Source organism: Sebastes fasciatus, chromosome 5 (assembly GCF_043250625.1).
Source record: "Sebastes fasciatus isolate fSebFas1 chromosome 5, fSebFas1.pri, whole genome shotgun sequence".
Lineage (NCBI taxonomy): Eukaryota > Metazoa > Chordata > Actinopteri > Perciformes > Sebastidae > Sebastes > Sebastes fasciatus.
This window is the reverse complement of record NC_133799.1, coordinates 15,995,839-16,014,472: the sequence shown is the minus strand read 5'-3', so window position 1 is coordinate 16,014,472 and position 18,634 is coordinate 15,995,839. Positions and strand designations below refer to the sequence as shown.

At 39.5% G+C, this 18,634-nt stretch overlaps 1 protein-coding gene across 1 annotated transcript in view; it reads left to right on the top strand.

The window, feature by feature from the left end:
* The first annotated feature begins 247 nt into the window (after positions 1-247).
* Positions 248-18,634, top strand: part of insrb (insulin receptor b) — a 92,789-nt gene continuing 74,402 nt past the window's right edge. Inside the window, exon 1 of the mRNA XM_074635301.1 lies at positions 248-1,558. Coding sequence (XP_074491402.1) covers positions 1,465-1,558 — 94 coding nt within the window. The 5' untranslated portion in view covers positions 248-1,464. The remainder of the gene's footprint in view (positions 1,559-18,634) is intronic.

Sequence of the window (18,634 nt, the reverse complement as noted above, 5' to 3'; positions counted from 1 at the left end):
ATCTTCTGCTCCACATATCTTGTTTTAACTTATATTCCTGTTTTTTTTTAATGGTGTTGTGATGTGTATTATTCATCTCCTCCCCTCCCTTGACAAAGAGCACCGGTGTGTTTTGTCACCAACAACAGCAGCGCCCGGCTCCAGACAGTCCAGATCCAGGACTCTGGGCGATCCGCTCCGTGTTTTCCCTCCGCCCATGTGCGGCCCAGCTGAGGTGAGTGGCAGGACTTGTTTACTGGAGGAGCCTCACACAGAGAGAGTAGAGAGACGGAGAGGGGGAACCTGTGAGGGAGACACAACCGCTACACGGAGAACACGGGAATACAAGTTTTTACACTTGACCCGTCCTTTTTAAGTCTTTCTACGTTTGTTTACCTCATCGTTTTACCTCACAGCGACGGGATAGTGACTTTGTCTGCGTGTGTGTGTGTTTTTTTTGTTTAATTTTTAACTATCGCCGTTTGTTTTGGATTAAGCTAAGCTAAGCTAACAGTTAGCTTGTTTTCCAACGGCTCACTGAGGAAAAGAAACGGGCGGCGTGGTGGAGGAGGTGGAGGAGATACTTCTCTCTCTTACACTTCAACGTGTGCAGGTTAAAGCTGTTATTTATCCACGTTTTTGGATAAAGGAAAAAGAAGTAAACCTATCCAGAGTTTCTCCCCTTCTTTTTCTCCCCGTTTTTGTGCCGTTTTTATGGGTGTTCATTCGTGGTCAGCGGGGGTGAAGGAGTTCAGAGGAAGGTCGTAGTAGTAGAGGGAGAAGAGCTTCACTGCACGTTTTTCCTGCTGAGAGGAGTTTCCTGGGATGTGCTTTCTCCTCGTCTGTCTTTAAAAAGGAGGGAGAAGATACTAGCAAACACATAAAGGACCTGTGGACTTCAAAAGGGAGATAAAAACCAAGCCAACTCCCGTTTCTTGGCTCTGCATTTGGGCGATAACTTCAGCTGGAGGAGCAGAAGAAGAGGTTGTTTTTGTGCTATAGGAAAAATCCTCCTTATCATTGTGGGTCTCATTGGAGCAAAGAGAAATGAGTCTAGTAGACCTCCTTCGGGGAAACTAAACCCCCTTATATTAATAATAATACAGTTATTTCTCTCTTGATCCATACATTATTAAACAGATGAACGTGGACTGTCGCCTTCGCTTATGGAAAATGAAGATCTTTACTCGCACATGTGTTGCCAGAACCCAAGATCACGTTATTTAGTGGTCTGCTATTTTTTTTTTTTTTCCAGGGATCATCACATACATCACAAACTTGGCTGGGAAGATATATAAATGTTATTAATCCCCCCGGCTCATGGGGGGCAACGTTGAATCAGCTATTGGACCTTAATTTTTTTAAAGATTTTGTTCAATACTTTTTGATATTTTTGTTGTTGACATAAACATTTCTCCCTCAATTGGAGTGTTTTTTTTTTTGAGAAGCTTCAAGAGGAGAGCACAACTTAATCTCCAAGTCAAAATGAGACGGTGGACGCTAAAGCTGCGAGCACAAATTGTGTTTTTTATCATCGGCACCTGCATTATATGCCAGTGTGGACTAATAAACGGAGAAAGTAAGTATTTTTTATTATTATTATTTTTCCTTTGCAATGATGCTGCATGTCTGTCATGGCATATTTTTTTTTACTATTTCCTTGGATAATTGATATAAATCAGTTTGCACATGGAGAAGAAATAACAATTTTAGTGATTTATATATTTATTAAGTAAAATAATACAGTAGATATTACACGTGTACAATTACATTTGTGTAATATTATTGTATCATTATAAGAGGATAAACTACCATTAAGTATGATAAACATACCAAAGAGCTCTATATAGACAATATGAATATTATAAGGTATAAGTTTGTCTTATTACTGACACCCCTGGTGGATTATTATGATGTTAATGGAGCTCATACAATAGTAGGACTATTATAGAGGATAAACTACCATTACGTATGATAAACATACCAAAGAGCTCTATATAGACAATATAAGGTATAAGTTTGTCTAATTACTGACACCCCTGTTGGAATATTATGGCGTTAATGGTTGGCTCATACAATAGTAGGATTATTATTATTAATCTTTATTTTTATCAATTAAGATTGTAATTGTAGTCACGAGACTCCATTCTTGCGCATGCGTAAAAGTTCCATCCAGGTTCTTAATTATAAGGGGTTGCTAGTTGTTGCGTATACGCGTAAAGCTGCGCACTAATAATTGATATTCCTGCGTAAATGTATTATTGAGTAATATATCCCCGCCCACCTCACGTCGTCTCTTAAAGGTATTACACATTTTCAGCGGCCTGTGTGTCGGATGCGCCAGCCCCAGGGCCAGATTAGTCGCTGTAACTGGACGAGTGTGGTCCGCTGCAGCGAGTCTAAACTGGGAGTAGCAGGATTGGCCCTGTGGAGCGCAGCTAGGCCTCTCTCATGGCGACAGACGCGCAACAAAAACAACACGCACACACACACATGCTGCTGCAGCCTGGACGTAAACAAATTAGCCGCCGACGCTAAGAAGTCTCTTTATAGGTGGTGGAGGTGGATTAACCTACATTGGCTGTGTAGCGGATCGCACCAAAGTATGGGCGTCTTCCTCACTGAGGGATGTTTTTTTTTATCAATGAAAAAGTGTTTTGATTGTAATAATATAGTAGCAGCGACTAATATAAACAGTGCCGCCATGATTTGCCAGAGAGGGTGCGGGAGAGCTGGAGATAATGATCCTCACTGTAAACCGCCTAATGACCTCGCCATAACAATTATAGCAGTGGAGTTGATCATTTTGCAATACTTTGTTTACAATTGGTGCCCATATTATTGTTGGCTGCTGTTGTTGCATTAAAACAGTCATATAATGTAGGGGAAAAAAAACAGTTTATTGGCATAAAAGTTGATCCACAATCTTAGTATGAAAGATCTGCATAGGATAAATGTGATATTAAACTTTTAAGTATTATCCCAAGTCATAAAAATACACTTGATTTGACTCATGAATTAATTTTCCAGCTTTAAAATTGACTGAATTGTATGCGTAAATCTTGTAGGGATGCACCGATATATATCGGATATCGGCCGATACTGCCTCAAATAGCTGAATCGGGTACCGGTGGCATTGGGGCCGATCTATTCAATTCAGTTTTATGTTTATATACTATATACATAATATTTTGATAATAATAATAATAATAATAATAATAATAATTTGTTACTGCATTAAAAAGGTTTACACTTGAACTGTAATTTCTGTTAATTTGGAAGATTTACCAAGTTGCTGATGTACGATTAATTAATTTTATAATAAATAACAATTTGATAAAAATATGTAGGTATTTTTTTGTTACTTTTTGTTTTACAAAGTTAAAAAAGCAATGTTTAAGTCAAGCCTTATGTTGCCTTACACATAAAAGAATGATCCCATTCACTTCCACGCAGTGAGGCATACAGCTTATTAACTGGTGTTGGATCGGTTTTAGGTGTCAGCCGATACCCAGGTTAAGGCTGCACGATTGCGGCCAAAAAGATAATCTTGATTATTTTGATGAATTTTGAGACCCCGATTATTTTTCACACTTATTCTTTGATTTCAGGGACAAAATATTTTCATTGCACTTTCACATTAAATAAACAGAGCGCTGTTTTCACCTCCATGTTGTGCTATATTCCTGCTAATGTACATATCTTTGCATCAAAATAAGACTGAAAATAAGGTTCTTCACCTGAATTCAGTGCATTTTTGTTTTGGTTTGACCATAACTTACTAGTGTTATTATCTCCGTTTGAATGAATGAATGTCTCAATGGAAGACATACAGTATTCATTGTAGAAAAAGAATAACTGGAATACAAGTGCACTGAGATGAATTAAAGCACATTTTACTTGTTTATCAGTGGTTTAACCTTTGGCCTACATTTGTACTTTTGAGATTTGTGTGCAGTTTTTTTAGATGACGTGTTGCACAAGTCCACAAAATGTTTCAGTACATAGTGTACATGGATAGAGCAAGTGAGCCGTTACACCAGTTCAAAATTAGGGAACAATAATGAAACCATTAATAAAATGGTGTTTGCTGTTTACTGTATTTAATTTAGTGACGTGGCTGTTCAAACTTTGAATTGTGTTACTTAAAAATGGCTCACGGTGGCCAGGTTCAAAGGAAATGTTCTGGCTACTTTACACAGGTCATGTATGCAGACAGAACAGAGGCCCCTGAAAGGGGGTCTTATGAGACAGGGCTGCTGGTACCCCTCCTTCCTCCTCTTTCTTCTTTCTCTCTCTCTCTCTCTCTCTCAGGGAGTGGGGTCTGTGTCATTGGCTGTTTCTGGTTCCTGATTTACTCAATTCTCTGGGAAGTGACCATATTTGGCACTCTTGAGATGTTTACGCCTAAAAATACTTAAAATATTTCATTGTGAATCCACACGCTGCCTGACATCCCCACCTCAGTCATGGGAAAGAGGAAGCCGTATTGATATATAAACCACGCTGCAGCTGTGATCCGTTCTAGAGAATGCAATAACGTTTTTTTTACAGGATTGTTGTTGGTTGATTTTGATTGGGGCAGTTTCAGTTTGTCATAGTTATCAGCAGTTTTCTGAAGTAAGGAGCTGTCTCCTGGTCTAACTCATGAAAAACAAGTTGTGCAACTGGGAGCCTTGCCCCCTTCTTGTTCCTCTCAGGCTTGTAAGCACAGCTCTGTTGGAAAAGGGCTAGTGTGTACGCATGTGTTGTTATGTATGCTTTTCCACACTCTTAAACCAAGTGTGTCACAGAGACAGCAATGCCTAAAGAATCTCCCACCCTGACCATCTGAATTAAATGTCCAAAGCAGTCTCATTTATTCAGTAACTACATTTGAATAGTTGTTTTTCTAACTCTGCTGGTGGATTAACATGTTGATTTGTAAAATTAGGACGACTAGAGATGCCCATTTAGTGTGTGAGTTTGTCTGTAAGCCCATTTGTATACTCAGGCACTCTTCACTGGAGTGCACAGTGTGGCATTTTCCGACAATGCTGTGCATGCTGTGGAATGTGTTTGAAGTGGCCCACCATGTAGGTGCCTGTGCATGTGTCTCTGTGTGTGTATGTGTGTGTCTGTGTGTGTGTGTGTACACGTATATCAGTATGCACCCCAGCCACCCTGTGTGCTGTCTGCAGGATCTCATCTCTCAGCTCCTGACCTGCCCACTTCCGGGCAATGTATGTTTTCTGTGTGTGTGTGTGTTTGTGTCCGGAGGAGGTGGTCATGCATGAGAACAGTGTGTACCAGAGCGGCAGGCTCAAGAGTGTGCTGCCTGTTAGCACTAGCCCCTGTGCCCTGAGTGGCCCCTGTGACCCACCACACATCCAATCCATCAAATGGACAAACAGCATGATGCTTGTTGTTATGAAATCAGCCAGCGTAAATGTATGAGAAGGTGTCTCATACATAAAAAACAAACGAGGCAGAGGTGAAGAATGTATGCAGAGTAACTACTGTATGGCCAGTGAGAAGTAAAGAGTCTGTTTTTAAATAATCATTTATTTTCTAAAAGCTTATTTTAAGTCAGTCAAAGTTTTGATGGGAGTTTTGAGGCTCATATTTGAGAGTTTAGATCAGATAATAGATGATGATATACAGGCTGACATATGTAATTTGATATATACACATAACAAACATTTTTGTGATGAAGATATGTACTGAGTGAGACATTTTACAGTTGAAAACTAAATTCTGGAAGACTTCAAATTGTTCAAATGCTCTGTCTAATTAACTGTCCAAAACCCAAACATATTCAGTTAACTATCATGTTAAGAAAAGAGAAGTCAAATCCTCACATTTGAGAAGCTGAACCCATCAAATTTCGTTTTTGCTTGAAGAATCCCTGAAGGATTAATTGATTTGCAAATTAGCTCCCCTTTTTTAAACTGTTGATTATATCATCTCTAGTGGTTGAGTTATTGACCAGGACTATGCTTGATGAATCAGAAACAAGAATTTTCTGTGGCCATGGTATAACATTTGGATAAAGGTGGAGACCCATCTGACATGAATAATTATCAACAATTTCTATTATTTGTACCATTGCTAAAATCTTTGAGAAACTTATTTTCAAGCAATTATCACAATACATCAATTTATTTAACCTTTTATCTCCATTTCAATCAGGTTTTAGACCTAATCATTCCACCACCACGGCTCTTCTAAAATTTACTTATGATGTGTTCTCATCCTTTGATAAAGGCCAACTGACAGGTGCAATTTTTATCGATCTCTCCAAGGCTTTCGATATGGTTGATCACTACCTCCTACTTGATAAGCTCTATTCTATTGGTTTAAATCAAAATTGCCCTCCTCTGGTTTAATGCCCATCTTCAGTGTGTTGTCATTCAAGGTTCTCAGTCGGACTATTTCATTGTCGAAAAGAGTGTTCCACAAGGGTCCACCTTGGGACCACTTCTTTTTTCTATCTTTATCAACGACCTACCTCAAATATGCTCAAATTGTTTTGTTCATCTTTATGCTGATGACACTGTTATTTACATTTCTAACTCTGATATATTACAAATTCAGAATTCTTTACAGTTTGATTTTAATTTGGTCCAAAACTGGTTTCATAACAACAAACTTGCATTGAATAAAAAGACGTCCTGCAGCATGGTGTTTGGTACGCGACATAATCGTTCACATTACTTGGATTTGCATATTCATTTTGTTGAGAAAGTTGATTCATTCAAATATCTTGGACTTTGGATTGACCATGAACTCTCCTTTAAGCCCCATATTGATTTTATTATAAAACGAACATATGGTTGTCTGAGTTCATTCTATCGCTCAATTAATTGTTTTACTTTTGAAGTCAGAAAAAGAATAACTTCACAGTTGATACTACCTGTTATTGATTATGCTGATATTGTCTATCAAAACACTCCTGACACTTATCTTAGGCCCCTTAATGTTGTATATAATTCTCTGTAGATTTGTCTTGAGGTGTCCTTATAGAACTCACCATTGTTCCATGTATGAATCACTTAATTGGTTGCAGCTGAAATCTAGAAGGCAATTTCACTGGGTTCAGTTTATTTTCAAATGTGTTTATTTTAATTGTCCTTCCTATTTGAAACAGTTTATGGTTCCATGTAGATCTTCATATTCACTCAGACATATGCAACATCCCTTTTTCTTTGTCCCAAGAATTTTCAAAGAAGTTGGACGCAGGTCATTCCAATACAAAGCTCCATCAGACTGGAATAATCTTTCTCTTTTTCTGAGATCTATTACCTCTTTCCGTTGCTTCAGGAAATCTTTATTTTCTCATCTTAAAACAACCTGTTCATGTTTTTAATTTGTGTGTACTTATGATCCTCAGTTTATTTGTGCTACATACAATCTGAAGACAAACTGTTGCAATTGTTCTTTATGCGGATGTAATTGATTTAAATATGGTCATTGTATCAAATTTTTCTTGTATAATAGCAGAGGGCTGGGGGTCTGGGTGGGAGATGGTGAGCAAGCTGTCTGTATCTATGTATTTGCAGTGTATGTTTTCTATGTAATGCTGTTTTGTCTGTATGTGTTTTTTGTATTTGTGTCTATAGGACCCCCTCGAAAATGAGATGCTACATCTCAAGGGGATTGATAATGATGTGAAGTTTAATAGTGATTATGGGCGATGGTGAGGGTTTAAGCAGAATCAAGATATTAACACATCTGTCGCTGATAAGAATGTGTTAACATAGCATTGATTACTGTTTCAGTACATTCAAAATGAGTTCAGAGTAATTTACTATGGCTGTGTTGTTGTCTGTTGCATTATTAGAACAGTCTTTACTGTATGTTTAATGGACTATATGCAAAATCGTGGCTTTCACAATGCAGCCGTACACAGATTGCCGGTGTACGTTTGGGTAGTCCATTTTCACACAGAGCCGGCAGACAATGGGGGTCATGAACTGAGGACTCCACCAGCTGCGTTTTGAGTGTTGGCCAGGAAGGCATTATGTACTGCTAAAGGAAATTAACTGTTGGGGTGCCTTTCCTAAGTGCTTCCTCTTCTGCTCTTATCTTTCCAAGTATCCCTTACAACTTCTCCTAACTTGCCAATCCATTTTTTTTTCTCAATTAGTTTGCACTTGTGTGGGTGTGTTCCTGGCAGTCTTTTCCAACAGCAACACAAGCGGAGGATGAAAAACACAACCTGACCTTTTGACTCCCACAATTCACAGTTTCATTGGCCGACAAGCAAATGCATTCCTATAGTGTGTTTGCTTGCTTGTTCGGTTTTGTCTCCTTTCGACAGACGCTTCAGTACGACCTTAACATTGTTTTCATTTTATAGTCGATTGAAAAGGCTGAAAGGATTGTTTGAATTCAGCCTTTGGAAAGTAGAGACAATAAGTATTAATGTACAGTGTTCTCAGCAAGCTTTGAATTGTCAACCAATGGAGAAATATACCCAGCCAGCGGTTACAAGAGCATGTTCAAGGTGTGAAGTGTAGCTGTAAGGCATATTGTGTAGGCATACTGGAGGCTGGACAATTATTTATTTCTTAGCTGGGCAATATGACCAAAATCTTCTATCCAGATCACGTAATTTCATATCTCGATAACAATAATATCGCATGTTTGGTAATTCAATAAATAAATACGAAGTCTATATGAAATAACCACTTGGTGAAGCCTATTTTTGTATACTCCTGTGTGAATTAAATATTTGAAAAGTATGGAGTATTTTCTCATGTAATTTGGCACTTTAGTGCAAATGCACATAACAGTTTCAAGTGAAATTACAGAGGCAAAATGAATAAATGTTTCATGCTATACACTGACTGTTTAGATTCAGATATTCTGAGAAATTTTAGTTAGTATGTGCTTGTTATAATGAATTTAGACAATGTAATTGTGTATCACGATATCTATGATTTCATCATGATATGATTCCATTGAATTACGATAAATTATTATATTGAATTATCGCCCAGCCCTACTTTTAATCAGGTATTTTAGCCACATATTACCTCTTATTTGGTTTTAGTCTACAAACAAGTTTATAGCAAAGTAAGAGCATCCATTATATTAGAAGTTAAACAATGAAAATAGCCTAATTGATGCTGTTGCCATACTGAACACAAATGAAAGGGGCATCTACTGCCATCAGTTTTAATGTAGTTTTTATTAGAAATTACTTTTTTTTATGTCAGTTGTGTGTATTGAATGTCTCAATAAATAAGACACAGCCAATAAGAAGCCTCGATGTCCATTGCTATGGAGAAAACTCCAGTCGGAGACTTCTAGTTCACTTTTTCCTAACCTGGAGGTCCCGACCCATATTAGGGGTCGCCAAAGCTTCACGGGGGGTCGTGAGGCCTTCTTGATTTTAAGGGGTGTAAGACAACTTTAATAATATATATATATCGTATATATAGTACATATACACTTGGCCTTATATGTCAGCATTTCAAAGAAAACTAAAATTAAATTGTTCTTTTTAAAGCTTGGTTTATTTAGGATATAAACAAGATAAGGATATGGTGAAGACCTGAACACAAGTTATAGTCACAGAGCCTTCCCTCTGCTAAACAGCCTCGTCTTGTATTAGAAACGTATGCAGTTAAAACAACCAAAGAGCTAATAGAACAATGGACAAGTGTCTGGGAGAAAAAAACACATAATTTGTCTAAAAAAGAAGCCTATTAAGTATAAAAAGTGCAATATAGACAAGGGATTGTATTAAAGGTTCCTAAAAATAACAGGAAACTCATCTCTGATGCAATATTCACAGGAAATAATCTACCCATTTTACACAAACTTCCTGCAGTTATTGCGTTCACTATGAGTTAATTAATTGTACATTTCATCAGCTCTGTACTGTTATTGATATGCATTGAATATAATATGAAATATCCCAAAAATATGTCTCTTAGTCAGGGTCGTCAGTTTACTCAATGATAGAAAAGGGGTTCCTTAAGAAAAAGGTTGGGAACCACTTTACTAGTTTATTCATTTATATCCTGAAAACTTATTCATTGCCAAATTGATCCAGAAAATGAATGTATTCAAGCTACTTGGTGTATTTGAGAATACAGCGATCAAAAGAGTTCTTCATATCCAACACAATATCATATGAGGCTGAAATATGTGCATTAGTCTGGGGTTGTTTTTCTTTTTTAAATGCGGAGCTTAGCTGATGCCCTCCTCTCTGACTCCCATTCCTAGATTGGGACTGTTTATGTAAACCTCTGCTCACTGCACAGAAATGTGGTTGAGTTGGGAGGGGATGGATGGGATGCGGGAATCAAACACACACACACACACACACGCGCAGAGCGCCGTTACGCCATGCTGCAACAATCTGATTTGATAGTCCTTGTTGCTGTTTGGATCTGCCCTATTTTAACTGTTGGTGACTTCACACAGTAAAATCCAAGTTGAGCTGGCTCTGTTAATGCAGGGATCAGCAACGGGATCTTTTAGGGGCCTTTTGCAGCCATGACCAGACACAGGCTGAAGCCATGTCCATGTCCTAATGTGAGGGACTTTGAAAATAATTTTTTTTGTCTTCATATTGGCTAGGGCTTTGACCATCTAAACTGTGTTTTTTGTTGTTGTTGGCGAAGATTTTGCCCGAAGCTGATAAGGTTGAACATGTCTTGATATTGATTGTGTTGAGGAAAAATTCCAGGCTGCTCTCATACACTGTTTGTAGCTATACCTACGAAAAGTAATGCACTGTAATTTGTATATATCCTACAAAATCAATTCCTATGTGATGTACGTAATCGTGAACCAGTAAGTATAAAGGGCAGTATAAGAGGAGTTCAGGGTGGATGGACGGGTCAAAAAAACACCAGACTTTTCACCCAGGAGACTGGTGTTCGTACCCCGTGTGAAACCAGAAGTCAGCGTTGATTTATTTGTCATGTAACATCCATACTTAAGTTACACCACTTTGCAGAGTTATTTTAACCCCAAACCACAATCTTTTCCTAAACCTAACTAACTAGTTTTGTTGCCTAAACCTAACCAAGTTGTTTCCTGTGACGACAGAAGTTTATTTTTAAAAGACTGGAGCGGAAATTGATACATGGATGACATGTTGCTGGACGTTCGTAGGAAAACGTATGGAAAAATGAGGAATAACTTTTTGTGAGATATCGTATGAAACGTTGAATGAGGATATGTTGAAAATTCAACTTTTCAAAAATGTAGAAGTATTCATTGTCATGCGATCCAGGCTTTAGCGACACATCCAAAATGCACAGTTCGTTGTTCACCCTTGCTTAGTAAACAACTCTTTGGTAGAAGTGACGTAAAGCTGCTGGCTCAGTTGGCCAGCGCCTGCCCAGTACAACAGATGTAAGTGTTTTTCTATTGTTTTGGCAGCTCAGTGGACAGCAGATTTCTTTTTTATGTAAGCAATTGTGTAGACAGAAAACTTTTGACATTTTAAACAGTGTTTCCGGATTTATCTACATTAGTGGGTGAGAGGGGAACACTGGATTGTTTGTGTCACATGGGAATCTGTATCTGAGCTCTGGTGGTTACAGTTTAGAAAACCATCCTGTAATTTGAGGGTCACACTCGCAGCAGTTAACATGTCCATCTCTGTCAGTCGGACACTGATCTTCTAGCTGTTTCTGACCCTCTGACCTCACTGATGAAAGCTTATATGTATGTAAGCTTGTGTCTTACAAGGAAATGTGAAGAAATAGCTTCCTGTTTACGGCCTAACAGGGCTGTGGAAAAGATGTAACCCAGAGTTAAACAACTCTACAGTGTGTGCAGGGTAGATTAATCTTGAAATTAAGTTTTTTTTTAGTAATTTGTTGAGCTACAACTTTTGTCTGAGATTTATACAATTTTTTTCTATACTTTGAAATAATAAAATTTACATTTATAGATGTAATAAAGTTCAAATTAAAAGAGTTAATGCATACCAACTCTGCCAGGCTTAGTTTATATTTTATCTATATTTATATTTTATAATTATCACATAGTAACTACACACTTTGAACATTGATTACCATTTGTTTATTCTGCTTTCGGGCTGCAACTAACAATTATTTTCATTGTCGATTAATCTGTCAAATATTTTCTGCATTAATTGATTAGTTGTTTGGTCTACAAAATGTCAGAAAATAGTGAAAAATGACGATCAGTGTTGCCCAAAGCCCAAGATGACATTCTCGAATGTCTTGATTTGTCCACAATTCAAAGATATCCAGTCTACTGTCATAGAGGAGTAAAGAAACCAGAATATATTCACATTTAAGAAGCTGGAATTAGAGAATTTTTGACTTTTATTTTCTTAAAAAAATAGTCAAACCGATTAATCGATTATAGTTGTCTATCAATATAATAGTTAACTAATCTATTAATAGTTGCAGCTCTATTTTCAACAAATATATGCTGTTAATTTAATAAATGAACTTCCTAAAAATATAGCCTTTTCCTTTATTGTTTGTATCTCAGGACAAAAAAACTGTAATTTAATGAGCAAAAACTTGTGGGTTGTTAACTTATTTGCATAGTATGTATGTGCATAACTTTGCAAACGTCACCCTCTTTGTATCTCCATTGTGTGAGTGTGTGTGTGTGTGTGTTTTGTGTACGTTAGTTTGTGGGGCTGGAGTAGCTTTGTAACTGAACCTGATGGGTTAAATTGATTTTGAGGACCGTCATATGACTGAAAAGTGGTCATTTTACACACAACCCAGTGAGCCTCTTGGCAGCTAATTACACACACACAGGATCATAATGTAGATAACTGTTATCGAGGAGAGGAACAGATGGATTCAAGCTGTAAAATAAAGGAATATTGGCTACAGATGATGAATAATGACGTGTAGAAATCAATCATTAGCTGATGGTAAATGTCACAAACATCATGGTTTTAAAGATCCAGGCAACTGTTGACATTTGTGATCACAATCACGCATTCAGCCAATCCACGCATTGTTGCATTGTGGTACTCTACCTTTAAAACTGAGCTCACTACAACCTCTAAATGATCGATTGCGTTAAAGAATTTAGTGGCGTTAAATTTTTTTGCGATAACACGTTATTCTCGCTATTTTTTTCTTCTTAAATTTGAATAATCGGTCCTTCGTCAGCAACTGTATATGATTTGTGCATATATCTTGTTGTTTCTGGTGTATTCTGGGTGAGAAAAATGCAACAAATGTGATTAATGAAATATGAAATATGAATCAGTAGAAGTTGTTTGCACCACAACAACTTGTACTCCCTCTTTTCCTTCCTGTGTGTGTCCAGGCCTTTTCTCTCTCAGCTGCGTAACTCTCTCCCTCTGTATGCTGGAGCTCTCTCTCCTCCCATATCCATCTCTCATTCTCCCTCCCTCCCTCCCTCCCTCCCTCCCTCCCTCCCTCCCTTCGTTTGCTTTTACGTTCAGGGGTAAGAGGGTTCACTCTCATCCACTGATTTGTTTTTCTTTCACACTGCAGATGCGCACAGCCTGCGGACCTGTCTTCCACACACACACACACACACACACACACACCACACACACACACACGCATACACGCATGCATACACACACCTGCTAATCCCGCTCTGTATGGGGTGGGAAAGCCTCCTCTTTCAAACCTCTTAAAGGTGTGAACACCATCCATTTGACACATCTCCCTCTCTCTCTCCCCCTCTTTGTTTTTAGCTTTCTCCTCTCTTATTAGGCCTGCTTGCTCCAGCTGGGCCTAAGTGATGCTTAACATGTACACCTGCACACTGTGAACACCCAGTCACATGGACCTTTCTGATTATGATGTGTTTGCTGTGTCTGGTTGTGTGTCTGTGTGTCCTTTTATGAGCACTCGTGCTTGTATGTGTAATGTGTTCAGTGGAGGGGGGGGGCTCTGTTTTTGTCCTGATGAACCAGCCTGAGATGGGTTACTATGGTGACAGCACTAGCTGTGCTGGTAGTACAGTGCTCCCCCCCTCCTCCCCTGTATAAATACAATGCTAGATTCACTGCATTTAACTCGCATTTAACTCATCTATGCATTTTAAATCTGTGATGACAGAAAGTAAGAGAATCATTTTAGGCACAGTTGTCTTAGTCTATAGCGGCATATTATTGAGGTGCTGCTGTGTGATTTTTAATGGTGCCAGTGGCGATTCAATCATGGCTGATTTTTCCCTCTCTTGACCAGAGCGGTGTCCACTGTAAACAAACCATATAATCTATCCTGATTGTGTCAAGTATTCAGTCTCAGCGCCTGTAATCAAGTCAGAGCCTCTTGCTCCGTGGGAGTAACGATGGACTGTATATAAGAAGTGGACGTAGTCACCGTGAGGTCACCCGTTGGTTTGTGGACTACGGTTTTGAAGACTCAAGTTTGCCACGATATTTTGCATGGCAATATTGGAAGATACTGGTATCATATGAAACTAGAAATCCCAAGGAACCAACCATGTCATGTTAGCTTGTTGTGAAGAACGCTAAATAACGCTCCAAAGTTACACTCAATTGGGACCATAATTTACTGAATGAACATCATGCTGGATTGAAGAAGACTTGACTGGTGATTGAGACCATAAATTCATGTTTACAATGTTTACTGAGGTAAAAAATCAAGTGAGAAATAGGCTCATTTTATCATAGACTTCTAAACAATCACACTTCTTTTTGCAACCAGAGGAGTCGCCCCCTGCTGGCTATTAGAAAGAATGCAAGTTTAAGGCACTTCAGCATTGGCTTCACTTTTCAGACCCGTTTCTGAATCTCAGTCTGTCAGTAACTGATAAGAGTTCAGTCCTACTACTGTCCCAGACTCACTACATTAACACAGTTATAAAAGCGTTTTAATTGATCTTAATATTACTTGTGATTTACTTGTCAGTTTTGCATGAGACATCCGCAGACCTGCACAAGATTAGCAAACTGCAGAGTTGCAGCACCGCACTCCGCAGAGCTCTTCTCCTTTCACAACATGTACTGTAGTATTACACACAGTCTTCCACAGAAAGAGAATATACAAAAAGCACCTTCCTTCTCGTTTCCTTCATGTGCCCACTGTACCGCTCTGTCCACCTCTGCGTCATTTCACCCGCCATAGTCATGAAACCAGATGGGCGAGAATCTGGCCATGCCTCACAAAACCACTGGCCAAGCAGTAAATGTAATCTTTTAATTACAGAATGTATGCTTGTATGATTTTTATTAGCAGTCTTTTATTAACTGTTAACTGTTTTTTATTAACTGGTTTGTTTCTGCGTTTTGGGAGTTTTATCTATTGAACAGTGGCTTTCCTTGGCAGTGATACGTGTAATAACAAACCCACTAACGGCCTCGTACACGCCAGAATAGTAATAATAGAAAAAAACATTTAGTGTGAATCAACTGAGCTTAATTTGATTTGTACAGGACCAATCAACCATTTAACAATTCACAAACTGATTTTGATAGATAGGTTAACAGAGATTTTTTGTTTTTAAATGGCAGCAATGCAATTCACAGTTTTGGAAAGCATTAGCAAAGACCAAAGTCCTATAGCGGGTTGTCAAAAATGATTCTCAGACAAGCAAATTAGAACATTTCTCTGAACTGCATGCCAGATTTAAGTTAATGTGAATTGAGTTGAAGGTTGAAACAATACTGAACAAAACAATCGGCAATATGTCAATGTTGAATACACTTTCAAAGTTTTCTGTTTAGTAAAAGCAGTGGTGTGATCTCTACCCCTCAGTGTGTGCGTTTGTGTGCGTGTTCTCGGAAAGAAAAACAAAGTATTTGAGTAGAGACGTAAGCATCAGTTATGGCAAAACATTAAGCGTTGAAGCATTCAGGTCAGACCTAGTTTCTTTAAATGTCATTGGTTAGTTGTTGACACATGCTTCAGTGTGTGTGTGTGTGTGTGTGTGTGTGTGTGTGTGTGTGTGTGCATCACGTGCCTTTTGCTGCTGCAACAATGTTTAACCGGCCATTAGGCGTCTTGCTCTTGAAGAAAGTGAGGAAAACAGACACTTAAGGACAGACTGGAGTGAAAGGAGTGTCCCAGTGTGGCAGCGCTGATACTGCAGCCTCCATCTGGAAGAAAACACTGAAGGGACTCGTGCCAAGACGGAGTGAAACGGGACAGAGAGATGAAGAGCTTGTGTCTAGTTTATGAGCCTGCGTCAAGCATTCCTAATTCACTTACAGTTAAAGGGGGCCCATATTGAATCATGCCTTGCTGTTAAATGACAGCGTAATGAATGAAAGTCATTTTACAATACCGCTGTGGCCACAGGCCCCCCTCCCCTCCAGGGACTCGTCTGTCAGAGGCGAGGTAACGGCGAGTGATTTGTTGACCGGGGGGCCTTTTGAACGTTAACATGACGTCAGTATTCCATCCATGCCATACCTAGCATGCTCGTTGATATCCTGTACGGAAAAACCAACAGAGGAGGGCAATGATCTGAAGTCTTTGAGAATCTGCAAAGGAAAAACAAACAGCAGGCGGAGGGGATGTTTGCTCACAATCAAAAACCTACGACTAAAATATTCATAGATAACACGTCAAAGGAACGGTGTGTAACATTTAGGAGGATCTGTTGGCAGAAATGGAAAATAATACACAACTATGTTTTCATTAGTGTATAATCACCTGAAACTATGAATCATTGTGTTTTTTCGTTAGTTTTTAAATGAGCCCTTCATATCTACATAGGGAGTGGGTCCTCTTCACGGAGACCGACATGTTGCTCCACCATCTTCAGTAGCCCAGAATTGACAAACCAAATGCTGGCTCTAGCGAGAGCCTTTCACGTGTTTATGTAACCTTAAGGCCACCGTAGTTTTCCCACATGCTTGTGAAACTGCAGTAACATAAAAAACGTGGTCCCGAATAACTTCCGTTGTTCCTAAAGTAGTGTTATTATGGTAAGGATGGACTCTGAGTGAGATGAACGGCGTTACCACGGTTTTGCACGCGGCGGCTCACGTTACGGCAGTCTTCGAAAAGGAGGAGTGAGCGGAGCGGTACTCAGTTAGTTGCAATCTGCAACCGTACCACTACATGCCGCCAAATCCTACACACTGTACCTTTAACTGTACTTTGCTGCTTCACGCGTAATGATATCAAGTCTGTAAGAAAGTTCAGAGAGTACACGAAAACCGATTTCTGACACATTTGATTGGCTCAAATCATATCTACAAAATAGATATCTGATGATATTGCGTTAAATTAATGCAAAACTGGGGGGTGCCATTTTGAAATAAAAACAAAATCTCCTGTTTGATTATTGATTTTTTTTTGTGATTGACAGAGCAGATATCCAACAGACAAAAAAAATACAATTTAATTTCAGTTGGACTTTAAATGGAAGGAGTCACTCCCACAGCTGTGGGTACAGGCCTGAGCAATGGAAAAGGTAGAGGGAGGGAGAGATATGGAAAGAAGGAAGCAGGATGTGTGTGTGTGTGTGTGTGTGTGTGTGTGTGTGAGGTTTTCCTGCAGCAGCCAGTGAGAGCTGGTGGTCTAACAGTGCAGACAAACGGGCCATTAAACTGACCTGGCCCCTCTGCTCTCCATCCCTCCAGCCTCCCCTCTGCTTCTCCCTCTTTTCCATCTTGGTTTGTCAACTCTTCCCCCTCTGTGTGCTTCTGTACCACTTTGCTTTCTCCATCGCTTTCTTTCTTACTTTCCCATCTCCTGGGCTTGTTAACTCGTCCCCTCACTCCTCTTTAGTCTCATGCAAACGCACACACACACACACACACACACACACACACACACACACACACAAACAATTTGAGTCTCATTTCAAGGCAGTTAGAATCAAATTATTTCCTCCTCTCTGGGTGTTTTTCTTCGTTTGCATCAAATTTTGGATTCCGCTCTAGCTCGGAGTTGGCAGCCTCGCAGCGATCCAGTCAAATCAATAGGATTTGCCATGCTTGGGATGAGCTCACTCGTCCATTCACCACACAGGGAATACCTCCACTAAACCCCTAAACTGTTTTAGCTGGAGGTAAAAAACTACTCAGTGTCAAAAGAAAGAGTTAGCATGTTGAGCTACAGCCTGGGCAGCTGTCCCATTCGAGAATCCCTCTTCGTCTTGATTTTTTTCTGTTTCAATCTGAATGCTGAGTGGCTAAAGCACAAACTGCAGGAAGCAGGTTAAGATTGGAAGTGTAGCTTCACAGCCATTGTTCAACTGTAGAGGTCTTAAGCAGACAGGCCCATTTGGAAGAAGAAAGAAAGCCATATGGGATTGAAGAAGCCGATTTGGCAGAGCCACCAGGCAGGCGTAGCTCGTCCAGCCTCATGTGTAGATCTGGTTTGTGGGTCGGAGCGTTGGTGGGGCCGGGCCCTGCAGCTGCTGCCGTGCGGCTGCAAGTCAAGCAGGGGAACCGAGCCCGGGCTGCCTCCCTCTCAGGCCGAGGCTCACCACACCAAGACGCTGCTCTGCGCTCCGCTCGCTAACGTGGGAAGATGAAAAGGAACATCAGATGTTTTTTGTATTAGTCACTCCAGTCTGTGTGTGTGTGTGTGTGTGTGCTGTCTGTCTGTCTTGCACTATATTGTCGGCACAGTCCAGCCTGCAGTTGATTACCTGCTCTTGTTTCATAGTCCTCTGTCTGTCTGTTCCCAAATGCTTCCACTATGTGAGGAATGCTGCTCCCCCCCCCAACATGCTTTTTATTTGTTTG